The sequence below is a fragment of the Adiantum capillus-veneris genome, chromosome 2 (genome assembly GCF_014529385.1).
Source record: "Adiantum capillus-veneris isolate H3 chromosome 2, ASM1452938v2, whole genome shotgun sequence".
NCBI lineage: Eukaryota > Viridiplantae > Streptophyta > Polypodiopsida > Polypodiales > Pteridaceae > Adiantum > Adiantum capillus-veneris.
The window spans coordinates 95,014,371-95,041,458 of NC_140932.1; the positions used below are offsets into that span (position 1 = coordinate 95,014,371).

The following is a 27,088-nucleotide window of genomic DNA, read 5'->3' on the forward strand; positions in this document are numbered from 1 at the left end:
CTCGAGCTCCCGCACCTGTAGGGTTACTTGCCCTTTGAATCAGACGAGATTTTTGGCGTGAAACCTCTCCGAATTCACCTGTACTTGCGGGGGATTAGTCGCTAGCTAATCCAGTACCTGTGCAAGAGGCTCTTGCCTCGGCAATCGCGCATGAACCCACACAACTGTACATTGGTCAATTGAAAAGCCCTCTAGTGGGGCATAACATACTGCCATAGGGGAGAGAGAGGGCAGTGCGTAGCGTGCAGGACATCACTCCTGGCACCGCACTGTGCATAGGAGGGAAAGCAAGCACTCCATAGCTCTTAACCTGTGACAAAATATGAAAATGAGGCTCTCCCTCCTTCAAATTCAGCGCCACTTCTTGTTGCATGAGGAAAGTGCACCAGAAGGTGCCACTTGGCACATTTACAAGCATTTTCCCGTTTCGGGGTTGCCGCCTAAAAATCTCCCAACCGGTTGCCCAGTTGACTTCACGGCAGAGTAAGAAAATGTTCCCCTTGTCATTCCGGAGGTAATGACGCAAACACATTTTCAGGTCCCAAAATAGCAGTTCCCTAAATTTTAGGAGATGCTGCCATTGTATCTTTCTAGGTCATCCGACCCTCTTTGTACACTGCGGCCACATCCAGAACTGAAATGTAGCCTCTGTAGCAAAGGATTCCACTTTGGCTAGTCAATGACCCCACTTTGGCTAACCATAGTCTTTGTCCAACCTTAGTGCTCTCTCTTGCCCTGAGGCCTGGACTCCCTCTGGACAGTTCCACACTAGCTATGCAATGCAGGGCAGTTAGATTTCCCGAGGGGTGAAAAAGTAAAAGTAAATAAATAATAAGAAAGAAATCAACAAAAAGGATAGATAGTAGTCACACGCTGGTGACATACCTTCCTCTTGAAATCTCAAACGTCCTCGTTTGCATCTATGTCGTACATGCTTATAGTGAACACTGATGCATTCAACACCTGTCGACACATGTACGACACATACATGCCTATTGTCAACCCTAGTGTATTCAACACCTTGTCGACACATGTATTGCTTGCGTGTGAACCCTGTCCCAATGACATAGTGGTAGCTTCGCACTCTGCCATTGCTTTGAGTCACTAACTTTCCAATGACAAAATGGTAGCCACACATTTTGCCACTGTCTTATAGTACACGTTGGATCGCGTAACACTTTCGAGCATACCCAAACCGACAGTTTAAGAATGCAGTTACACATGTACTCTTTAATAGAAGCAATTACTGTATCCTTGACAAACTGACAAGAAATACTCACTTCTATAGCACTAACCAAACTTTTGGACATTCCATAAGAGCAATTGCCAAACTGACAATCTGTACAGCTCTAACATTCATGTAATAGGTATTTCATTTGAGCTCACTTTAAATACCATGTACATCATTTGTTTCAGAAGCCATTGTCACACTGACAATCCATGTAGCTTTGAAACTCAAGGGGTCAAGGTAGGTTGCAAATCAAAGGCTTCCAGGTAAAGTGATAACACAGTTGGTGACTGTGCAAGTTCACTTTCTTCCATCCACTTAGCATCCATTGGTGGATAGTTTCTGAACTTTACCAAGTAACGCCTAGCAACCTTGGCTTTCACTTTCCTTTCTTTATGTGCCAAAATATGTTCCGGGACCAAGATCTCGTCAAGTTCCTCGACTTCCGGCTGATCTTCAGCTGGCATATCTTCTGGCACATCACCCACATAGGGTCTGAGAAGACTCACATGAAACGCATTGTGAATCTTCCAACTGTCAGGCAATTTCAGCCTATATGCAACATCACTGATTATGTCGCACACTTGAAAAGGCCCATAGTAATGCATGCTGAGCTTTGGAAACAGTCTTTCCTTGCCCTTCATCTTCTTTAACCTTGCCTTTTCAAACCGCAAAAGCACCCAATCACCAAGTGAATATACCACTTCACGACGGTGACGATCAGTTGCTTTCTTTTGCTTTGCCCGAGTCTTTTCTAAGGCCACTTTGACCTTCTTGTATATTTCATCCATGTCCTGAACATACTTATCTGCTTCAAATATCTTGTCCTTTGTATGCAGTATGGGAGGAACTTTCTTGCCACCTTCAACTATCTCAAAAGGTGCCTTGCCAGTTGATGAATGCACTGTATTATTGTATGCATACTCCACCAATGGCAAATACTGCTTCCACTTTCCTTTATGCTCTGACACATAGCACTTCAACAGATCTAGGACAGTAGAATTTGCCTCTTCTCACTGCCCATCTGTTTGAGGATGAAATGACGAAGAGAATTTGAGCGTTGTGCCCATATTCTCAAACAAGCCTCTCCAGAACAAACTTGTCATGCGTGGATCACGGTCGCTAATAATCGACTGCGGCATGCCATGTACTTGAAAATATTGCTCATAAACAAGCGTGCCATCTGATCTGGCTTTATCTTCTTCCTGACAGGAATAAAATGTGCCTGTTTGCTAAATCTGCAAATAATGGTCCAAATACCATCGTTTCCTGTTTGCGTTCTCGGAAGATCAAAGATAAAATCCATAGCAATACTTTCCCATGGTTTATTTGGAATAGGTAGAGGTTGCAATAACCCTCGTGCCTTTTGCCTGTCAAACTTGACCTTTTGGCATATTAGGCATTCTCGCACAAAGGCATCCACATCTCTTCTCAATGTGGGCCAATAGAAGAATGTCTCAACCGCTTTAACTGTAGCATCGATACCACGATGCCCTGCATATGGTGGAACATGACTCTCTTCCATAACTTTGCGTCGCAATGGCTTTGTGACACACAATCTGCCATGCATCATCATGAACCCATCTTTGAGAAGATAGTGTTCATGACGTTGTCCATCCATTAGTTGCTCGAAGACCCTTGCAAAATCTTCGTCATTTGCATACTGTTCTCTCATATCATCAAGTTCATGATGATAAGGAATTGACACAGCTGAAATTTGTGGCTTCCTTGACAAGGCATCAGCCACAACGTTCTTCTTGCCTTCTACATGCACAAGATATTTGCCCATCGCATATGCTTCTCAGATAACTTTGTCTGTGTCAAGAAGTATCGCAAGGTCTGATGATCCGTTTGGACAACGAAATCTGCACCTAGCAGGTAGTGTTTCCAACTTAAGAGCGCATGAATCACAGCCAGTAACTCTTTCTCATAGACCTGCATGGTCATCTCTGGCCCTTGCAAAATTCTGCTCTCATAGCTTACTACCCTGCCATCTTGCATTAGCACTGCACCAATGCTACTACCACAGGCGTCACACTGGACCACAAATGACTTCCTAAGATCTGGCAACACAATGACTGGATCTGAAGTCATCTTTTCCTTTAAGAGATTAAAAGCTGAAATCTCTTTTTGTGTCCATCTAAAGGTGACTGCCTTCTTTTGAAGAGCATGTAAAGGTGAAGCAATCTCAACGAAATTTCGGATAAACCTTCTGTAATAGGAGCATAGTCCCAAGAAGCTTCAGACATCATGCACCGTCTTCAAATCTGGCCATGACTTGATCGCTTCAACTATTGCAGGATCCATTCTGACACCATCCTTTGAGACAATGTGTCCCAGAAAGTGGATCTCTTCCAGAAAAAAATTCACTTTTCTTTGCATTGATGAGCAACCTATGAGTGCGTAGCTCTTTGAACACAATGGCCAAGTGATGCCTATGCTCCTCTTCATTCTTTGAGTAGACTATCATGTCATCAAAGAATGTACCAACAAACTGCTGGTGTGGACGGAAAATTCTGTCCATCATCCTATTGAACGTAGCAGGAGCATTTGTGAGACCAAAGGGCATCACTAAAAATTCGTAAAGGCCAAACGTTGTTCTAAAAGCAGTCTTGTGCACATCCTCTGATCTAATGCGGATCTGATGGTACCCACTCTTTAGATCTATCCTGCTAAACATAGCTGCTCCTTCTAATTTGTCCATAATATCATCAATTCTAGGTATAGGGAACCTATTCTTGATGGTATTCTTGTTCAGTGCACGGTAGTCGATGCACATATGCCATGAGCCATCCTTTTTCTGCACCAACAACACTGGAGAACAGAATGGAGATGAATTGGGCTGAATCAGTCCCTTTTCTAACAGCTCTTGTACTTGGCCCATTATCTCTTTCTGCTGAGCCGCACTAACCCTGTACGGAGGCTTATTTGGTGGGCTACTGCCTGGCACCAAATCTATCGCATGGTCCTCGGGTCTCTCTGGCGGTAATTGAGACGGTAATGAATCGGAAAAACAGTCACTATACTGTTGTAAAAACATTGACCTTTCTTTATCTAGCACAGATAAATTTGATTCATCACAGTCTGACACTTCACGTGCAAAAACCAAGTACGCAGAAAGATGCTTTTTCATTACAGAAGTAATAGCAGAAGCTGATACAGTGGGAATAGACTCCCCTTTAAGCTTTACATCCAGAATGTGAGTCTTTCCCCTGCTCTGTACAGTGATCTTTTTGTTGTAGGCATCCATGATTCCCTGTACACGAAACAACCAAGGAATACCTAACAACACATCACATCCGTCCAGTGGCATGATGTAAAATTCTTCAGCATCTACATAGGACTGGATATGTAGGCGCAACTTTCCAATGATGGGTGTCACAGCCTCTGTATGGCCAGGACATGCCAAACCTGCCTCTGCTGTATACCCCATCTCTTCAGGTCTGATTCCCAACTTTGAAGCCAATTCTGGGGAAATGAAGTTGGCTTTGGTACCTGGATCAAAGAAGATAAGCACTGTTTGATCCCTGACCTTTCCCCATGCTCTGTAAAGCTCACTTGCATCTGAATTTGGCTTGTCGCCCACCATATCTGGCATTAGACCAGCCATGGGCTTCTTTCCTTTATTGTCCTCCTTGTCTTCAGAATCAGCTGCCTTTTCTTTGTAGGGCAATTGTAAGCAATGTGGCCAGGCTGCTCACAGATGAAGCATTTGTTCTTTGACCTCAGGACCTTCTTTTGCTCTTCCGACTTGCGAGGAAAACGTCTTTTCCATTTCTTCGCTGGTCTCTTTTTTGATTCAGCCGTAGCTTTGTCTTTCCCTGCATTGGCTGGCTCCTGAGTTACTTTCGGAGCCTCCTTGGGAACATACTTCTTCGCTGAATTTTTCTTGGCTGATCCTTCCTTGACGCCAGTATTGAATTCACAATCTTCTCCCTTGAGCAAACCATTGCCAGTGTTTGCTACCTCGATGAGCTGCGTCAAAGTAGTGACTTTGGTCTTCGTGCAGTATTTTCTCAATCCTTTGGGTAGGCCACAACAGTATTTTTCAATCTGTTCTGTCGATGGCACAAACCTATAGGAAGTTACTGGAAGTAGAGCTTTCCAAAACTTCCGATTGTAATCATCATAGTTTTTCCATACGTCAATCACACGTCGGACGCACACGGGTACGGAAGTACGGAATAAGTACGGATTAGACCACCCAAAATTCCACACGTCAGTCTTAGGATGCTACATAGTAATTGTAGAAATACTTACTGCAGCACCATGTTTAAAACTTTATAAGTTTATAGACAGACAAAAGTTAAAACTTAAAACCATAGAAACGTTAGAAATTAAAAGTGGACCGAGGACTCTGGAGAGTCGAGACTGGAGAGAATCAAGATGGCGCCTTAGACCTCTAAGTAATGATTGATAAAGTAACCTCCAAACTGAAAGGAGTCAAGAGTCAGGACAATAGAAGCAAGCTAAAAACATTCAGGAATCAGGAGTGTAGTCTCCTGAAGGCTGAATCCAAAACATAAGTAGGGAGGCAAGACTAGAGGCTAGAATCTAAACTGTGGACTCTAGAGTCAACAGTGAACAAAACACCATACGGGTAACGGCATGCCGCATAAGTAAATGTCAAAAACCATGGTCCAGACTCCATAAGCAGGCGGCCAAGCACAGTGAGCTCTAACTCTCACCATAGCTCACATCCTCATCGTCATAAGCAGCATCATCCTCCTCCTCGTCCTCATCCTCATCCTCATCCTCATCACCACCAACTGAGCATGATGCTCCAATATGACTGGTCCCAGCAATGGGATAGAGCATAGGCTCTATCGCATCTGTAGTACTCTCTGCAATGGCCTCCTGAATCTCTTGCAAGGCAAGCAAGCGGTCCTCATCTTTTTCCTTATTGAGCATTTCCAATGTGACCTCCATTCTCTCATAGCCGCGCTCTTTGATTTTGGATATGAGCCTCAAGTTCGTGTGTATGTACACAAGCTTCTCTGTATGAGATGGGAGTAGCCTATTTCTTCTCTTGGTATGAATGAGAGAGAAGGTGCTCCAATTTCTCTCACATGGAGAGGCACATGTCCCTTGCGAAAGCACTCTCAAAGCAAGAGCTTGCAAAGCAGGTGTGCAAGCCCCAAAAGTTTCCCACCATTTCACTCCCTCTTGCATCCTCAATGCATCTTTTGCAATTGGATGAGCAAATGACTTGCTTTCAGCTTTATGAATGTCAAACTCATCAATTAGGGTGCCTTGCAAGGTCAAATCACCCTTGGTGTACCTGTCCAAGAATGTCATCCATCCTTCATGCACCTCGCCATCACTTTCTTGCCCTCTTCCTCGCCATATGGGATGCAACATGTATCCAACAGCATGTAACGGTGTGTGCAACATATTCCATCTTTGAATGCATAGATCCCTAATCTCTCTCATCCTTGCAGCATCAATGCCTTGCATGTTTTCAATTTGCTCTACCATGCGATCCGTAAGCTCGTACATAAGCCCCATGGTGGCTCCTTCCCTATCAGCCAAACGGAGAATTTTCAAAATCGGAGCACACATTTTCAAAATCAGCCTTGCCTCTTGCCAAAAGGATGCATTAAACACAATGTTCGAGACCTCAGTAGCCTTTTGAGTCTTGGATCTCTTCATCTTAACAAATTTGTCATCAATCATAAGCTTGCGCATACCTTGCATGCATCTCTCATCCACAAGATTGTCCAACATAATAAAGTAGTACGCAAATCGAGTGGCTGACGGCTTGACCAAGTCCTTCTTGCTAAGTTGCCGAAACAATGCCAACACAGTAGATTTTCTTGTCACAAATGCGACAATCTTTGTTGCATCCTCAAGCACTTTTCCAACCCAACCAATCTGTCCAATGTCCTCAAACAAAAGGTCCAAGCAATGGCAAGCACATCTGGTAAAAAAAATGTGTTTCCACTCCCTTTCAATCATCTCCCCAGCACCAACACAATTGGTTGCATTGTCCATGCATACCTGCACAACATTTGCTGGGCCAATCTCTCTGATAACCTGTTTGAGATGCTTAAAAATAAATTCTAATGTCTTTGTTTCCCCAGATGTGTCTACAGCTTTCAAAAACACTGACCCATGAATAGAGCATGCAAGAAAGTTAATGATAGGCCTGCGCCTAGTGTCAGACCATCCATCACACACTATAGAGCATCCATATCTTTTCCATTTCTCGCGTACACCCATGATCTCAATCTTTACGCATTTAACCTCCTCATTCAATTCTGTGGTGCGCAAAGCATGATAAGAGGGGGGAACATACGAAGGACCTGCTTGCCCAATAGCTTTCACCATTTGCGAAAAGTAAGGGCTCCTTACTTTCCATGTAGGAACATCCTCGGCATAAAAAAACCTGCGCAAGGCTTGGTCTGCTTGCTTCCGTGTTTGCAAGCCAAATGCACTCGCCAAACCCCCTTGAGAAACCTTCCTCTTTTTGCTTGAGGACCCCACATTGGACTTGGAAGAGCCACTTACATTAGTTGTTCCCTTAGCATGCGTACTCATTGAAGCACTTCCTTGAGCTTGAGAGGCATCTCCTTCCAAATCATTGACCAGTGCATCTACAAAAGCAGCTTTGTCTTCTCCCTCTGGCCTTGCATCTGCATGCAATCTTGTGACAATCTCTACAACATCTGCTGGGGCCTCATCACATGGGCCTCCCACACCATGGCCAGCAATGCCCAAAATATGTGCACGGATACGCAAAGGACCACCGTCCCATGAATGCCCACAAAAATTACATTTACAAGTCCATTTTCCTTTTGGAAGACTCTTCACTTGCTGCACATACTGCCACTCGGGACGCTTGGTTCGGCCCATCTGCAAACTTGCAAAGAATTCGGCTTGGAAGTTGGAACTTGGAAGATGGTGCAACGAGCTTGAGCCTTGCCACTTGGAGTACTGAGCTGGCTGTTGCGCTATGTGTTGGGGGAGAGGTTGGAGGCAAGAGAGAGTGCGACCCGAGGGCGGAGACTCGAGAGAATGGGTGGGCCGCGGGCTGATGTCCAAGCCTCACAAGTTCATACACGCTCTGTGATAGTGTGAGTGTCTCTGCAATCTTTGTATATTCTATGCAGAGACATTCGCCTATAGACTATACGAGCGCGCGGCCAAAATAATGCAGCCGAAACTTTTTTGCCCAAATTTTTTGCCACGCTGGCTGCAGGTACGAAATCCTCTTCCGTACTTCATCCGTACCCGCACCCGTACGGCAGTACGGCAGGCCTTCCGTACGCGAACGAAAAAAACTATGGTAATCATCCAGATTCTTGCAAGTGGCAGCATTAAGCTGGTGCCATTCTGTCATGACAACTGCTTCAAAGTCATCAGATAACCATGCTGCTGCAAAAATCCGCTTGAAGTAAATCCATGTGGACGGAGCTTGCCCTTGGAGCAATAAAGTTGTCCACCATTGTCCTGCATTCCCTGTCAAGAAAGTGGCTGCCTTGCGGACCTTTGAAGCCTCTGTAAAGTTTCCCCCTGCATAGGCCTTGTCAAAATGCCGGAGGAGTGAGAGAGCCTTCTTCCTGTCATCAAACCCTGTAAAGGTCGTGAAAGTCACACCTTTGCCACCTTCTTTGTATGGAGTTGGCCTCTCCAGCGGCATTAAATTGTCATATGGAAGTGACTGAAACATGGGAACACTGTTAGGGTTCATTTGTGTTCCCTGATCGCAATTAAGTTGACCTGGAAATGCCCTATTTGGCTGTTGATTAGTAATTCCAGCCATACCAAAATTTGCCTGTGGCATCCCAAATTGGCCCTGAGTGCTCTGAAACCCTGGTAGCATGCCCGTGACACCATACATGGGGTTAGGCATCATCGTTTGAGCACCCCCGAACACTGTTCCTGGCGTGTAAAACTGATTTCCAGGTGCATGACCAACCATGCTCTGGAATACCGATCCACCTCCAAAATAGCTAGGGTGTACTGAAGGTGGTGGGAAGACCTGTTGCATAGCCTGTAGGTTGCTTCCCTGTCCATTAGAACCAGCTATAGGCTGTTGAAAAGTGGCTGGCTGAACTGGTACAGCTTGAAAGACTGGCATCTCAGCCACCTATTCTTGCACCTTAGGCACAGGTTGTGAAGACTGCATGTTCTCCGTCAAGTGTACATGTGTTTCCATTGACTGTGCAGTATGAATCACCTGTGCTCGAGCCTTAACAGGCTTTCGAATATGATCCAGTGACCCAACTTGTTGAGACGGAACAGGAGGTTGCAGAAAGGCTAAAAACCTCGGGTTCTGCATTACTTGTGTGAACATAGCCATAGCAGTAGCCAACTGGGTCCTGAATATATCATCATCCGTCTGTGGTGGTCTTGAGGACTCACCCACTTCATGTGTCTGTTGACCCTGTGAAGAGGAAACCTCTTCAGTCACATCGTCTGGTCTGTCAGCATAATTGCAATTCCCTGTGTCTGGTCTATGATCCCCTGTGTCTTCAAGCCCAACCTGAGCAAGGCTCACTTCTATGGGAAAAAGTGATTTAATCCCGGGGATGGAACCATGAAACCGGCTTGTACTTTGAAGAAGGGCGGTAGACTTTAAACTTAAACCTTATTTGCTTTCACCCATTTAATTTGTCGCCCACTTTACATGTACTTTCAAGACACAACAAAGGGGAGAGGGATACAGGCTGCTAGATTGCACCTGTATAAGTAGACCGACACCAGATTGGCCCCTAACTTAGGCGCCCCTTTCGGTATTTCTTTATTGCTCAAAAGTGGGAATAAACGTTGTGGTTCCCTACAAGCTGCCCCGCACAAACTTACCTGAATTTCAACTGTTCCGGCCCGATTTCGGCAGCATAACTGTACTAGGACCCTTCACAGTCAGTATTCCCACGCATTGACTGACTTTCCCGACGCATACGGGCACTTTGCAAAACCTGGCGAGAATCTGCAGCACGCTGAATTCTCTGTTTTCAGCCCCGAAAATGCGCTAGATCACCTGTACAGCGGTCCCCTCGCGTCCCCGAACCTCCTGGGGGTATTAGGGACTGTTTAGGGCCAAAACCCTAAACCTGCAAAAATACACAGCAGGCTGTAATTTACTGTTTCGGGCTCCGTTTCGCGTGCCGGTCGCATCCGTAGCAAGTCCTCAAGCTCCCGCACGTGTAGGGCTACTTGCCCTTTGAATCGGACGAGATTTTTGGCGTGAAACCTCTCCGAATTCACCTGTACCTGCGGGAGATTAGCCGCTAGCTAATCCAGTACCTGTGCAAGAGGCTCTTGCCTCGGCAATCGCGCATGAACCCACACAATTGTACATTGGTCAATTGAAAAGCCCACTAGTGGGGCATAACATACTGCCATAGGGGAGAGAGAGGGCAGTGCGTAGCGTGCAGGGCATCACTCCTGGCACCGCACTGTGCATAAGAGGGAAAGCAAGCACTCCATAGCTCTTAACCTGTGACGAAATCTGAAAATGAGGCTTTCTCTCCTTCAAATTCAGCGCCACTTCTTGTTGCATGAGGAAAGTGCACCAGAAGGTGCCACTTGGCACATCTACAAGCATTTTTCCGTTTCGGGGTTGCCGCCTAAAAATCTCCCAACCGGTTTCCCAGTTGACTTCACGGCAGAGTAAGAAAATGTTCCCCTTGTCATTCCGGAGGTAATGTCGCCATCGTCGTCGTCGTCGTCGTCGACTCAGTAACCAGTGCCAGTAGCATCAATACCCATTAGCATCAACATCTCAGCATTCAGTCATTGTATGAGCATTTGTGCAAGAATAAAGAAAGTACTTGCTCTGGCAATAGAGCAAGGGGGCCCTTGAGGTTTTGGGACCTGACTGTAAGGTGCAGCGGAAGTGAATGTTGATCTTTGCTCAAGATGAGTGCTCCGAACTGTGCTCAAGGGTTCCTTTTACTTACGAAAGGAGAGCCTTCCGTTCCTTTAGTGAGAGAGTGCAATAGACACAAAGAAAGTGATGAACACTGTGAATGAAGGTGCATGAGACTGAGAGATAGAGAGAGAAGAGAATACGACACCAGAAAGTTGTCAAACCCTCCTCCAAGGGCCCCTCTCTCGATGGCGAGAGAGGTCTATGCTATTGATTGCACAAAATTGGTACAAGATGTTGATGCAAAGTGGGTCTAGGTTGATGTCGACGACGGCGACGACGAGGTTGAAACGCTAACTGCTGGGGGTGCGGGATCTGCTGCTGTCTATGCTGCTGAATGCGCTGATTTCATGCTGTATAAAACGCTGATTCATGCTGTCCAAAAACACTGGCTGGCTGGTTGTAAAATGCTGGTTTATTGGTGTAGAAAAACGCTGATCTTAGGGCTTGAAAAACTCTGAAATGCTGGCTCCAAATCTTTGATCTAAGGCCTTCAAAAACGCTGGCTTAACTGCTGAAAACGCTGGGTTTTACTGCTGAAAATGCCAGGCCTTGCAGGGTTCTTGCTTGAGAGAGAGGGAGAGATTCCTGTTGCAAGCCTGTTGCCTGTGCACTTCTTCCACTTCTGCCAGAGAATGCTAGCGTTGGTTTTCTTATATATTGTCTTAGGCAAATTGCCCTACCCAGTTTCCCAACAAAAGTCACTTAAAATTAATAAGTGAAAATTGGCTAAAATAGAGAAAATAGGTCTATGCACTGTAAAACTGCTCCTGATGGGTTCTGATGGAAATCTGATGATCATGTTGTTTGCAACTAGAGGATATGCATCTACTCTAAGTGTCTGGGCATGCACGGTCTGTGAACAGACTCACAAAAGTGCCAGAACACTTCGTAAGCTAAATTGACTAGACTGACTGAACCCTTGTCATGAAGTAGCTTGTCCACGTACACATAGGGTTAGATGTGTCACGTGACATCCCCTCCTTTTCAAAGTGAGGTACTGGTACCGGACTGTATGGCATCGAAGGAGATCACCAACAGCGTCTGGAATCCTCGAAAGGATTCCCTCGCGGGCCCACGCTGATGTGTGGGTCGTGCGATACTCGAACTTCATAAAGGTTTGCAACGCTTGCTTCTTTGGGCCGCGCCGAAAGCGACACAAAGTCTTCTGAGGCTCCTTCGATGCTTCAACTTTGTCGATAATCATGTGTCTACCTTCTTCAAGAATCTCCGAGGCTCAAAATTCCTGAAACCACTTCGAACACAAAAACATGAACATACCCATTCCATGTAAAGTGATTGGAAAAATACTATTCCTTCGAAAAATTGTGCATGCAATGGAGATGAACATAGATATACGGAGTGCCAAACTGTTCATCAAACACACGCAAACAATGGGATCGAATCTTGACTTTTTGATCCAAATCAATCAACTGTGGCAAAACACAATGGAAATGCCTATGCTCGATGCTCAATCTTTCTTGTGCTTTTTCTGAAACTGTCATGCCAAGGAAGCAACATGGAATGTGAATTCCTTGGGTGCGAACATTTCATTTTTTCATGAATCATCCGCATACATCCGTGCTCATTCATGAGTAAATCATGCTCAACGTACAATATGGCATGCCTTTGGAAAGGGATCACATAAAGACGCTGACTAAAATACAGGAAACGTTCACGAATAAAAACTCTAACAATGCGTGCTGACTAATCACTCGAACACAGAATACTTCCTGTGAGGGTTCTTGGGACCTAGGCTCGAGAGCCAAAATCGGTCCTTCGTGATCGATCGAATCTGCAATGAGGTTAGCTTCGCTAGACAAAGTACCAACTAAACCATCATCCTTGTGAACAATCACATCATCTTCTTGCAAATCATCATGCGTGTGAGAAATCACATCTTGGTCATGCTCATCATCATGCTCATCATCATGCTTGTCATTATCATCCAAATCATGTGTCATGCTTTGGAGAAGACGAGACTGAGAAATGAAATGAATTGTTATATTAACGTCTTCAAAAGGCCAAAATGACCTACGAGACCAATCTGTTGAAAAATGGTGAATCCAATACCATGTCTGGGTACAAAAGGACTAGATACTACTACTAGAGAGAGTCTCCTTCTCCTGAATCCTTTCAATCTTCACCTACACATTAGAAATGAGAGATGAAGAATGAACAACTTGCTCTCCACAAGTGACAATGGGAGAGTCACTTTTAGCATTGAAAGTGAATGTATTAGTTACCCAATCAATGAGAGGGTTATGCTCACAAACCATCGAATGCCTAAAAGCATATCACATCCTGAGAGAGGAGAGACTACAAATTTTCTGCGGAAGGATGCTTGTTGAACAACGAACAAAACATCAAGGCACTTTGGTGATGAGAGAGTCCATACCAGGAGCGAAGCCTGACACCTCGAAAGGAGATGTGCTAACCTCCAAGCGGGCTCTTTCGACAAGAGAGTTACTAATCACATCATGCATACTGCATGGGTCAAACAATATGGCAAAACGCTGACCATTCACATGACCATAACACTTAATGAGAGACTCATCAATGGGAGGATCATGAGAGACTTGGGTCACACTTGTGTTGTCATTTATTGCATTGACAGAGGAAGTGGATTCTGTGGGTTCTTTAGTCTCTTTAGATTCAAGCTTAGGACATGTTCTTTATAGGTGACCCTTAATGTGACAATGAAAACAACGACCTTCCTTAGAATAAGTGCTTTGCTCTTCCGACGTGATGTATCCTCCTAAAATTCCTTGTTCTACCTTTTCATCTGGAGTGAGCTTAGGTTTAGCAATTGTGTTAGCCTTACCCTTAGGTTCATTTGGAGAGTTCTTTTCTGAGAGACTATTGGAAGATTGGTTAGAAGAGTTACCGTTCTTACCATTCTTACCATTTTGAGGGTTTTGCGAAGTCTGAGAGGTACGTGTTGAAGTCTTGTTTTCCTTAGGCTTTCCCTTGTTGTGCTTCATTTCCTGTGCGAGAGCAATCGCTACCACCTTGTTGAGATCGATTGGATCAAGTACCTCCACATCAAACATGATATACTCGTCCAATCCATAAAGGAAGGCCTCTTTGCGCTCCGCATCCGATTTGTGTAATTGAGTGCGGAGCTGCAAAACATGATTAGAGAAAGACATAACTGGCATACCATTTTGCTTGAGACCGCGCCAATCGTCCTTCAATCGTGCGAGGTACTGGGGTGGCATAAACCGCGCCTTGAGCTTGTCTTGGAAGTCGGCCCAATTGAAAGAAAGTGGCACGCCGTCCTCGGCTTCCTCTAGGTGCGTGGTCAACTGTGCCTCTTGCCATGCGTGGTACCAATCAATGGCATCACCGGCAAGGTACATAGGTGCCGTCAAATCCCTGCTATTTCTGTCTTCTTAGTTGTCGCAAAATAAGCATTAAAATTGATGCAACCAAGAATGAATAATCGTAACATCCATCTTACCATCATACTTACTGAACGTGATCTTCTCTGTGACTGGGTTATTGCAGTCCCAATCTCGGCTTGCGCCACTTAATGAACTACCAACATCTTTGGCCGGCTCGGATTTTGAGGTGAGAGCCCGCCAGACCAACTCTTGCATGCGTAGGTCTCTCTGCACCTCTCGATCTGCCTCCAGGGCCGCTCGTCTGTCTTCGGCTTCCAAGTGCGCTTGCTCAATAGCCGCCTTTCTTTCTTTTCGTTCATCGCACTCGCGTTCCAAGGCAACGCGAGTGGCTTCTTGTCGTGCCATCATGTCCATCATGGACTTGACCAAAGCCTCCATAGGATTCGGTGCAAACCGTGGCGTAGATGGGGAAGAGGAGGAGGGTCTGAAAAAACTCCTTGGTGGTGAGATTCTTCTTCGCTACTGTCATGCCCATTACCTCCATGCGAAGTATCCATTCCGCTTCGGGTGATGACCATACACTGAAGTCGTGTGTTCTTAAGTTCACGCGGAACTTGGGTTCTTGTGGGTCTTGGTTCTTGAGTTCTTGAGGTTCTTGAGGTTCTTCTTTAGCTTGCAATCTGTGTTAGAAGGATCTTCTCTTCACCCGAGCTCTTCTCTTTTCCGCGGACGCACCCCTTGGCGGCCTTGCGCTCACACCAAGGTTGCTTTTTCCCACCTCACGTCAATTGGCCGGCCGCTAAGTGCACGGTCCGCTCTCAATGAGTGAAAAGAGGCACAAGGGGAGGTTGGACAAGCCCTTCTTTCTTGGGTTACCTGTCACTCTTCAAAAACACGATTAGGAATCGACATTATAGCTGCTCGACCCAGCATAATTTGGATATATAAGCAAGGCCAAGGCGCTAAGAAGAAGCAGGGGCACAAGGAGACAGACACCCGAACGGCAGCACCTCAGGATCTGTAGTGTTTTCTCAGAGCAAGAACCAGCCAGCGTTTTCAGCCACAAACATCAGCGTTTGAGTTTTCAGCCCTGAACCTCCCACACCCTTCCTGGTTGTAGATCCTCGCCGCATCGACCATCAACACCTAGATCGTTTTCACTTTTAGCACAAACTAGCCAGCGTTTTTGCAGATTGAGATTCAGCCAGCTAGTGTTTTTGCATTCTCAGCCTTGCATGCATCGGCGTTTGCAGATAAGCCCCATAGAACCGCCACAATAGCAGATCCACAGCTGAAGTACCTAGCCTTTTCAGATTACCTAACCATCGACCTCACTAGCAATTTGGCATTCAGCCATAGCCTCGTCGTCGCCATCGTCGTTGTCATCGTCACCGTCGTCGACACAATAACCAATGCCAGTACCCAACATTAGTAGCATCAATACCCATTAGCATCAACATCTCAGCATTCAGTCATTGTATGAGCATTTGTGCAAGAATAAAGAAAGTACTTGCTTTGGCAACAGAGCAAGGGGGCCCCTTGAGGTGGGCCCCTTGAGGTTTTGGGACCTGACATTTGGTGTCGTCTCTTTTCTCTCTCACTTGCGTCTCTCTCTTTCTTTCAGTTTAGTTCTGTCAAGTGAAGTAAAGTGTCACTTTGTATCCATCCAATGATCCATGTAAATCTTGGGGTAAATTTAGCAATCAAGGTGAACGTATCCTCTTTGGTTGAGGATCCATGCTAAATATTATCTCCCCGCAGTTTGTTGCAAGATTGGGCATTGATGATTATGCCAAAAGGACTCAGATTAAAGCACAGATGGCGAAGAGAACTTACACATTCTGGACACCAATGATTGGATCACTTCGACTTTAAGTTCCGGTCGATTTTCACATTATGAAGCTAGCAGAATGTGATGTTATACTGGTCATGGCTTGGTTCTACCATTACTATGGTAAGCTAGATGCTAGAAACAGAGAACATTCAAATCATCAAGGAAAATTTGGGGACTTCGACTTTCTGTCTCATCCAAAACGGGCGTACGGTAAAATTTTTACAAATAAAATCAAAACTTGTCGGACCTTTTGGATTTAGAATGTATTCATTGAGATCTGGCCATTGATAAATAGCATGCCATCAGATTCCTTGTATTGTAGAAGATTCCATTTTTTGATGTGACAACTTCGTCTTATAAATGGAATCTCTTGGCGGCCATAACTTCTACAAATCAACTCTAAATTTGTCGGAGTTTGGAGATTTAGAATCTACTTTTTAAGATCTTTCCAATAATATGTTGGTTGATAGGGTTTTGGCAAAGCGTTCATGGACTTCATCGGGTTGCCCACTTTGGACAAGAGAGAGAAAGTGAAACATCTTTATAGGGCCCCTTTGAGAGTTCAAATTTTCCCTAAAGTGAAGCACAGAAACATGAAACTATTGTTGGACTTGAGTCTTCCAATAGATCAAGGAGCAACGACAACTCGGCAATAAATTTCGTTGTCCAAGGATTGCAGACATCTACAATGAATATTTGTTTTTGTTGTATAAATTTTGTAAGAATGTACGATGGTTACGATTATGATGCTTTTGGGCGAGCAATCGGCATCCAAGCAGATCCAATGTCCTTTTATAGGCATTGGCTATGATATTGGCCTTATCACAGGTTTCAGACTCACTCACGGTGTTTGTATCTTGCTTATTTTTCACGGATTCACATGGCCACCGCATACAACATAATTACACATGATTGCATATAGCATTGAGTATACATGTTTTTGATGTGTGTGTTATTTTATCCCCGTTTTACTTTGAAATGTCCTTTCTATCTCTTTTGCTTTATACCCACAATGTAGGACAAATGCTTTGATTTTAGAGGATGCTATGTGAGAGGTTTCAGGGTTAGAGTTTCTGCATCTAGATCGGAAGGGCAATTGATCGGTATGTATTTCTGTCAATCTCCGAGTCACAACGAGATTCTTCTTAGCCGCGCATTGAAGATTCTCCCTTCTTTTTCTAGAGGATGCTGATCTTCTCTCTCTCTCTCTCTCTCTCTCTCTCTCTCTCTCTCTCTCTCTCTCTCTCAGATTGTTTGCTACTTGCCTACACTTTCCTGTTGGAATTGTTTTAGGATCGAGGATGTTTTTCTTTTATGCTTTACCTCAGATGATAGTATCATATTTGATTCTTTTATTTTTGGTTTGAAAGGTCATTTTGGCCTTTCGAAGATGTTTACATAACATTTCATTTCATTTCATCTCTCTCTCTCTCTCGCAAGGCAAGGAACCTTCAAGGTGTCAAGGTTGCAATGATTAAATGGACAAGCAAGAAAACACGATATTGGATATGCGATATGTTTAACCTTGCACTTCAGCATGGCATGCCTCATGATTGGAGTGAAAATTGGATCAAACCTTTGCACAAAGGAGAAGATGTAAACAATGTGAACAACTATCACACTATAATGGTTGGTTCTTTGATGGCAAAGTTATTTGGATGTATCATGGAGATGAAGATAAGTGAATGTGCTGAAAAGAACGGCAAACGTGCGCTAGGCCAAGCAGGTTTTCGAAAGCATTATAGCACTATTGATCACCTTGTCACTCTTCGAGTTCTTATGGAAGCGTCTCGATCGAAAGAAAAAAAATTGTATTGTTGCTTTGTGGATTTCAAGAAAGCTTTTGACATGGTACCGCGAGGAAATCTTTGGAGACGTATGCAAAGCCTTCAAGTGCCGAGAAAATTTATGCATGCAATCTTTCGCATCTACCGAAAAGTGATATGTGGACTATGTATGAGAGATGGAATTTCAGAATCTTTTGCAAGCACCATTGGTGTCAAACAAGGATGCCCACATTTTTCCAACCCTCTTTGGGCTCCTCATTGATGAATTGGAATGCATGGTTCTTGATTTTATGCAACAAGAAGGCATAGAAGAGGTTAAGATTGGAAATACGGTGATCATGCTTTTGCTTTATGCCGATGATGTAGTGCTCTTTGCATATACCTTATAAGATGCACAAAAGCTTATGAGTGTCTTGGAACGCTTTTGCCTACATAGCGGGCTGATCGTGAATGGATCCAAAACCAAGGTTATGCTTATAAAGGCTCTCAATGATGAAAATCCATGCATTGTGTACAACAATGAGCAACTTGAAGTAGTAGATAGCTTCAAGTACCTTGGCCTTGAGGTTCCATCCAATCATAGATGGAAAGATTGCGCAATGCGTCGCTTGGAAGCCGGAAAGAGGGCTTATTATGCATTTGAGAACATGTGCAATGCTGGAGAGATCAAGTGTTGGGCTCTAAAAAAGTACCTCTTTGACACATTGGTGACACCGGTGCTTCTTTATGGAGTCGAGGTGTGGGGTGGTAGCATCGGGAAGTCTACTTGGAAAGAGTTTGCGAATGTCCAAAAGCGTTCTCTCACTAACTTTCTCCAAGTCAAGACACAAACACCCTACATGCTCTTACTTCTTGAGTCCGGATCGCTTCTCATTGAGGTCTTGGGCATGCAAAGGGTTGTGGAGTACATGCTTAAGACACAACGTAGCCCTTTGTACCGACTTCTTAGAATCGCATATGAAGCAAGTCAAAAGGTCCAAAACACATGCAAGAGCAAAATACTAAGTTTGGGGTGGATGTTTGACATCAAGAAATGGTTTGGAAGATTGGATGCATGTCACTTGGTCAAGGATCCGTCGATCGACTACCAAGTTAATGAGGCCTTCTTACAACGCCAATGTATCATGGCTTGGGAGAAATCCGGAGGTTCTCGCTTCAGCAATTACACCACACACATTGTCCCAAACTACAAATCTCTCTTCTTTTCTGAACGCGGTAACCGAACCCATCCCTACATTCTTGAGCCCATCCCATTGAGTGCGATCCGCACCATTGCCTCCATTCGTCTTAGCTCCCATTCTCTACATTGCGAGACAGGACGTTGGGGCACTAGCGAGGAGTCTCATCGACTTTGCACCTTATGCCCTCGTCAAGTGCGAGAGAGTGAGTATCACACACTACTTGAGTGCTCAGCTTTTGACCACATTAGGTTCTCTTTTCCCCATATATTCAGCCATGAGCTCTCCCTACATACCTTCCTCTCCCAACCACGATGTGGACTCTCTATTGCAACGCTCATTTAAGCCATTTTTGAGCATCGGGAGTCACTTATGACCTCCACTCACACCACGTGACATGTTCATTTGGTCCCATAGGTCATATTTGACCTCCGAGGACGATAATAGAACTCTCTCTCTCTCTCTCTCTCTCTCTCTCTCTCTCTCTCTCTCTCTCTCTCTCTCTCCCCCCATTTCTATTCTGCATTGATCAGGAGTGGACGGTTCAACACGATTACTTGGGTGGAGATAATCTCAATGGTATTGGACGAAGAGGAGGGGTTCCATGCACCTAGGAAGTGGGAAGACGGATGGTGAGCAGGAAGCTTTGAAAGCTGAGCGGCCTTGCAATATTTGTGGCTAGAAAGGTCTTTTTTGGTGAAGTGTCCCAAGCGCATTGGAGATCCTCTTCTTTGGCTACAGCCCTAAACTTTGTCCATCTAGAGATGATACCCTTGGAGACTTCTCTTGTGACATCGGAGGTTGAGACAGTTCTTGTAGTTAGAGACTTTGGTAATTGGATTCTTTATAGTGGTGCCTCCCAATACTCGAAACCTTTGAAGGATCTGTTGTCCAACATGCAACATGTGACGACATTGTGGTCCTGTCTTTTTTGGCGAAAAGTTGGTGATCCTAGACGGACATGGGAGATGCATTTCTCCAAGGTACTCTTATCTTCCACAATTAGACTTCTATCTTATGTCCGTGCCTGGGTGTGCAAGTTGGGCTTGGAAGTGGCCTTCAATGAGCATGCGGTGGCTATTTGGGATCATAGTTGAGGCAAGTAAGAGGGGGCATAGTGCATGGACTCTACAAGCTTTGCCCTCTTTTTTCAAACCTAGGCTCTCCTACGAAGCGGGACTTGTGTCTTTTTAGAGAGGGAGGATTGGTGACACTTGTTATCCTTTATGTGGGTGATCTTGCTATCACAGGTGGCCATGTCATGCATATCCACTAGAAGATGGAGACCTTAGCCAAGGAGTTTAAGATGATAGATCTCGGTTGGAGGCTTTCAGCATGACCAGCCATAGGCATCCCAACTAGGAGTCCCTACAGGACCCTTTGGATGTAGTTGATGCTACGGACTAGCAGAAACTGGTGGGCTCTCTCATTTGGTTGGTGAATACTCGTTTTGACCTCAATTTCGGCACGACCAGCAATAGGCATCCCAACTAGGAGTTTCTATAGGACCCTTTGGATGTAGTTGATGCTACGGACTAGCAGAAACTGGTGGGCTCTCTCATTTGGTTGGTGAATACCCGTTTTGACCTCAATTTCCAAGTGGGACTTCTCAGCTCCTTTTGCAGGAGCCCCCTCAGTCCCACTCTAAGCAAGCTTTTTGGATCTTGCAGTATTTGGTAGTCACAATTGTTGGACATTTGATATGCTTGAGATAGAGACTCCAAGATTACTCTTTTAGGATGGAGTGATTCAGATTGGGGCGGAGATTGAGATTCACTACTACGATTGACCACACGTTACACCTCTAAGGAGCGATTTCATGGAGTAGTAAGCAACCGGTACATTTGCAAGCTTGTTTGACTTTGGAGGTTACTTTTTGGAGGTTATATTCAGCAGCAGACCACCGTAATTTCTATTGTGAGGAAGCTGGTGTTTCATCAAGGACCAGGCATCTAGAGACACAATACCGATTTGTTTGAAGAAGACCCTAGGGGGTGCCATTTGGCTCGTGTACTTTTCTTTGTTTGATAACCCTACTGACACCTTCACCAAACCTCTTCCATAGGCAACTCTATCCCTTCACTCTAGCTCCCTTGAATTGATTCCCTGTCCAGGAGCGGAGAGGTTGTGTGAGAGTTTTACCTCGTGTTCGGTATCTCCCACGAGCAGTTTAGGGAGTATGGGTTGTGTGGTTGTGCAGGACCGTATGTGAGGTAGATGTGCCTTTTCAGTGGCACATATCTGGTAGGCCCGCATGAGATGTTCCTTCGTCTTATAAGGGCGAGAGTCTTGTTTTATGTAGTTTTTCAGCCACGTGCCAGCTTGGTATACTTGTCACATTTATATGATGTATCACTTATATTGTGGTGTGTGGTCGTGTAGGTCATGTGTCCGACCACCTAGTGTGGAAGGACACTTCTGGTGTTCTTGGCATGTAACCTTTCTAGTACTCAATATAAGGAGCTGTCTCACTGGAGGAGGGGACGCTCAATTTGGTGTAGTCTCTCTCTCTCTCTACTCGTGACGGGTACGTCACATGGAGAGAGACTACACCAAACTGAGCGTGCCCTCCTCCAGTGAGGCAACTCCTTATATTGAGTACTAGCAAGGTTACATGCCAAGAACACCAGAAGTGTCCTCCCAAACTAGGTGGTCGGACACATGACATACACGACCACACACCACACCTCCCCCCTTAGGGGGGAAAAAAGATGGATGTCTTTTTTAAAAATTTGGACTGAGAAGGGGCTCGACACGACTGAATGGACTGCATCAACTCCAACGCCTCTTCTAGGGGGAGTGAGCTTACAATGGCTTAGCGGCTAAATTCTGAGAGGGCTCGACTTGACAAAGACAACATCGCGACATAGGCAATGCATTAGGTCGCTATCCCAATAAAACGGCTAAGCGAGGAATAACAAAATGAGGGCTATGGCATAACGGCATGAACATGATGTTTTTGGTGATATACATCCCTCCCAGAAGGGGCTTTGTGTGAGGATAACGGTTATTCAACAAAAACTAGCTTGCAAAATGAGATAACGATGAAAAGACCATCACTAAACACAAGGAAAGATTCAGGTTCAAGATTGTAGCTCATGACCAGCAAAATGAAAAGATCGGGCACCTCCGCAACACAACGGCGGCAACTCCCATCTTGTTGAACATATGGAAAACAAGGACACTTGAAAACCACCAGAGAACCAAGAGATAAATCACTTGTGGTTGATCTTGGCAGACAAAGAGCCTAACTCAATTGCAACAAGATTGAGTGCTTTCAGATAGGCAGTTTGGAGCAGGCTCGAACAGCGCAAGAAAAGGTTCCTCTGTAGTGCTGCTACAGAAACTCCATTTTGGCATACACTTGCTTGAAGGATTTTTGAGCCTGGCTTAACTGTCACCTGATGATGGGATCGGCGAAGGCACTCTTCTTTTGGTGGATTGGGTGGGACTGTGTCGATCTGACAATAGATACATGGCGGACGCCTCGTTAATAAAGCAACCCTTTTGAAAGCCGGGTTTCTCTTCTTGTTGACTTGATTGCACCCACCTTCGGCAACCAGTTTGCCTACCGTAGAAGCTTCAGCGGCAGTCAAGGAAACCAGTAGGGGAACACGCAAAGCTTTCTGCAACAAATATTGTAGCGGCATCACAATCAACTTGTCTAAGTAGGCGGATGCGTCAAAGAGCAGTAACTTAGCACGTGAGGGATTGTGGTGCAAGCGCTCGAGATCTGTCTAGGGAATCAAAGTTGAAGCCGTCTGTGGTAAGCTTATAGTGAATTGGTGTGCGTAAGAATGGTGTCGAAGGTAGCAACTATGGCCACCGCGCGTGTGAAGCGAGAGGTAAGTAGAACGGTAACAATAATGCAGGTATCAACTGGGCTAGGGATACAGCTGCGACTACAGACAGGTTCATGTTGATGGCAGGAGCAGGTTGACAAGAAAGCGAGCAGTGAGGATGCCAAGAAATCACTACCCCGGGTCAACCAAGAAGCTCGCCATAGCTACCTGCTCTGCTGCAGTGCGCCAAGAAACTCAAAATGAAACTCCCAAAGAATCCTCCTATTGCCCGTCAACTCCATCAATGTGACGTTGTCAGGCATTTTTTGGATGAAGATAAAGTCACTAATCCATGCTAAAAAGCTTGCTCACTAGCCTCGAGTACAGAGATGTACATAATGCTTTGAGTTTCAGAGTGCTCTTGTAAAATTTATATATAAAGGCTTGGTTCTGCTTAGTCATTTGCAAGAGTTTTGGGTTGGTTAAACTTCTAAAAGGTGGTTTTCAACGAGTGTTTTTAGTCGTGCTTGATAGCCGGTGAATCGGACTCATACATCATGAGTTACATGCATTTGTAATGGGCGGTTCCTTACTTAGAAAGTGGGTGCGGATGCATGCGAGGAAAGGCAAGTGGGCTGATTTGATAAATTTAATTAGAAAAGGTGTGGCCGAGGATTTTTGGAAATAGCCGAAATGATAAGCTCCGAGCCCGGCTTTACAACATCGCATTCGGTGCTTGGAGTCACCCGCCACGCCTTCGCCAAGATTGCTCGGAGTGGGATGCAAAACATGAAATTTATATGCTTAAGTGGGGAGGTGGGAGGATGGTGCCAAGTGGCAATGGAGTAATCCCACATGAGGGGGGGAGAAAGTGGGAATTGGAGGGTATAAGGTGGGGAGTGGGTACCCCCTAAGGTTGTATCAAAGGAGAAAATGGAGCTCACTTGCCTAGCCCATGAGGGCTCGTGGACTTTGGGGGAGGAAAGGGTGCCCATTATGGGTTCCCACCATCTGGACAGGCACCTGGGTTTCTTTTTGGTCCTCTGGACACCTCCTTTCCCCACTTTCCTTGGTCAAAAAGTGGCCGACATGCCATTTTCTACCTAAATTAAGCCCAAAATGGACCAATTAAAAGGTAACCAAAGAGAGAACCATGTCGGCTAAGAGGGGAGAGAAAATTCCTTGGGATAAGAGCCAAAAAATCCCCCTTTTTAATAGCTGCAATTCCTTGCATACTTTTTTTTGCTTACAGAGACTAGCTTTTTTGGAGCTTTTGAGCGATACCCCAACTTCGAAAGCTTGTAATTCTCTCGTCTGTTGTCAGAATCAAGCATATGGATACTCTACGGAGGTCTACAGGACACGAGTTTCATCTTTATGGTCTCGGTTTTCAGCAATTTTAGTCATGGTTTGGGTTAGGGCTGTTTCCCGCGCAACTTTACAGGTGTTCGACATAGGTGTTTTTCGCAGCTTTATAGTGTTTCCTTCCGACAGTGTGGTGTATACAAGGCTATAGAGGTTCTTGTTTTCCTTCTTGTTTGCACGCTAACATCGTTTTGGTGCCCCCATGGAGGAGCAAGTGTTCCTATGCTCCAATTCCTGTGAAATATGTCTATTCTGCAGGCAGTGAATGTAAAAGGGATGTGGATCCTTATGGACAACCGCCTATGTATGTGCAAATTGTGGACAGCACTTGAGGCGGTCGTATAATTGGATTGCAGCCTTTGGAGGGTCGTGAGGTTTTGTGAAGCCAAGCACTAGGGGCTGGGTTACCCAGTGTGAGGTGGATTAGGTACTGGAGTGATCCATCGACTGTCCTTGAGTTTTCAACGTCACATGTAAGTGTTTTTGTGGCAATCAAACATGGCAGACGAGTTCCTACAGTTTCATAGATTGCCTAATGAAAATGCACAGACGTTTATTGAAAAGTTGGAAGTCAATTGCTCACTGCGCATTATACTAGACTAAGTTATATTGTTGCGGCTGCTGCAATATAGTTTACAGGATGATGCAAAAGTTTGGTTACACAATTTTGAGGAGTTGATACAAGCACAAAATCGAGGGTGGTTTTGGACTATAATCGTGTGAAGCAAGCTTTCTTGGCACAATACTGATCCATTGAAGTACTTGATGAAGTTTGGCATGAAATTCTGGGGTACACTCAGAGGGCTAATCAAAATATTGATTATTTTGTCATGCAATTCATCTGTTTATGGGATAAATGGGTCCGGGCTTTGGGAAACGAAATCCATCCATCCATGTTAAAGAAGGACCGTTTTGTGGCAAACTTAAAAGAAAGTCTGAAGTTCAAAGTTGATCTGAAAAGGCCCGCTACCTTCGAGGAGGCAGTCGCCATTGCCAGAGAGAAAGAATGGAAAGCTCAAAGACATAATGAATATGGGAAAGCGGTCCCTGAGCAAAATAATTGTAGCCAAAAGAAGGAGAATCAAGCAGAAGCTGGAGGCCAACATGTTCAAAGGGCTGCTAATACTGAACAGTTACAACGAAATATGCAAGACATGATGACCATGATGCAGGAATTACGACTTAGTGTTCTTGGTGGTGGAGGTGGTCGTGGTCGTGGATGTGGTAGAGGAATGGCTCAGGCATGTGAAGCTCAGCCTAATGCGAATGCTGGTCGTGGACAAGGCGGTTTTGAGCCGCAGAGGAGGTTCATCCCCACTTGTTATAATTGTGGTGAACTTGGTCATATCAGCACTTATTGTTCAAAGCCAGCAAGGATGGGAGGGGATATGTTTCCACTTCCTCAACAGATTCCTAACAGAGCTAATGATTATGCATTGGATATACGGGGAGATCAAGGTACTGGACAGGAAAAGCAAGCCTCAACCTTTGGTGGTCATGTGGGCATTGTGCGAGTCGAAAAGAAAGAAGTAGATATCTTGCCAGTAGGCAAAAGAGAGAGGGAAGGCTATGCAGCACCAGGGCCTAGTAGAAAGAAAGGGAAGGAGAAAGAGGGTGAAGATGCGAAAGTCAAGAGAAAGACAAAGCCTCGTAGATGATTTGAAGTGGCGGACTTATCGCTGGGAGAATGCCAAACAGCTTACAGTTTAAAGGAAAACCTGATTGGGAAGAAAGTGGATTGTACTTTTGGACAGTTGATGGATATGGTGCCCAAACTTAAAAGGCAGTGGAAGTCAGTGAATCCAGAAAAAGAGCCGAAGCATGGACAAGTTAGAGTGTTGTCTGTGGAAGAGTTACTCGACATTTGTCCTGTGGTGAACCGTTGGCACAAGGGTGTGGGCATGGGAGAAGCCTACATCGATGGAGGTGCTCAAGTTTGTGTGATTACACAGTCATGTGTCGAGAGATTGGGTCTCAGTATATGCGGAAGCTCTAGATTTCGGATTTGACTGGCAAACCATGCCAAGGTGAAATGTTTGGGGATGATCAAGAATTTGGAAGTTGAAGTCTTTAATGTGGAGGTTATGGTGAACTTTCATGTTATGCCAGCTGGTCTGGGAGCTTTTCCTCTCATTTTGGGACGACCTTGGTTGAGAGCTGTTGGTGCGGTGCAAAATTGGGGCAAGGGCACAATTGGTGTGCATGGCAAGAAGGGTGAAAAGAAAGTGTTTGATATGACTACCAAACAACCTATGGGACTTGAAGATGTGAGTGAGAATGATGAATCCGAAACTACCAGTGACAATAGTTCTGAAGACTCAGAAAGTAGCACTCCTTCGAGTTCCAATGATGAGGGTGAAGTGTCATTTTTGTTGTTGGATGAGGAACAGAGAGAAGTTAGTGAAGTGCTACAATTATCAGGGAATATAAATGCTTCAAGCCGTTTAGAGCAACTTGAAGAGTTGATGCAACCTAAAGAGGAACTGCTAGTGAAGAAAGAGTTGATCCAAAATATGTTTGAGTACTGATTTGACACAAGGAGAAAGAAAGGAGTACTTAGCAATGTTGGACAGGTTTCCAAATCTTTTCATTACCTCATATTAGGAAATAAGGGGTTTTGTTGGGGATCCTGTGAAGATCGAGATAGTTGAAGGGGCAAAACCAATCAGCCAGAAGTTAAGAAGGATGGG

At 44.9% G+C, this 27,088-nt stretch overlaps 2 protein-coding genes across 2 annotated transcripts in view; one reads left to right on the forward strand and one right to left on the reverse strand.

Annotated features, from left to right (window-relative positions):
• The window catches only part of CIB22 (LYR family of Fe/S cluster biogenesis protein), a 100,626-nt gene that overhangs the window by 19,921 nt on the left and 53,617 nt on the right, over positions 1–27,088 (forward strand). The window lies entirely within an intron of this gene.
• On the reverse strand, positions 5,906–8,146 carry LOC147463227 (uncharacterized). The gene has a single exon (XM_086483028.1). The coding sequence runs from the start codon at positions 8,081–8,083 to the stop codon at positions 5,906–5,908; it is 2,178 nt and encodes a 725-aa protein (XP_086339154.1). The 5' UTR covers positions 8,084–8,146.

Coding starts and splice junctions, on each gene's coding strand:
- LOC147463227 (XM_086483028.1), bottom strand. CDS start 8,083: ATGGGCCGAACCAAGCGTCCCGAGTGGCAGTATGTGCAGCAAGTGAAG.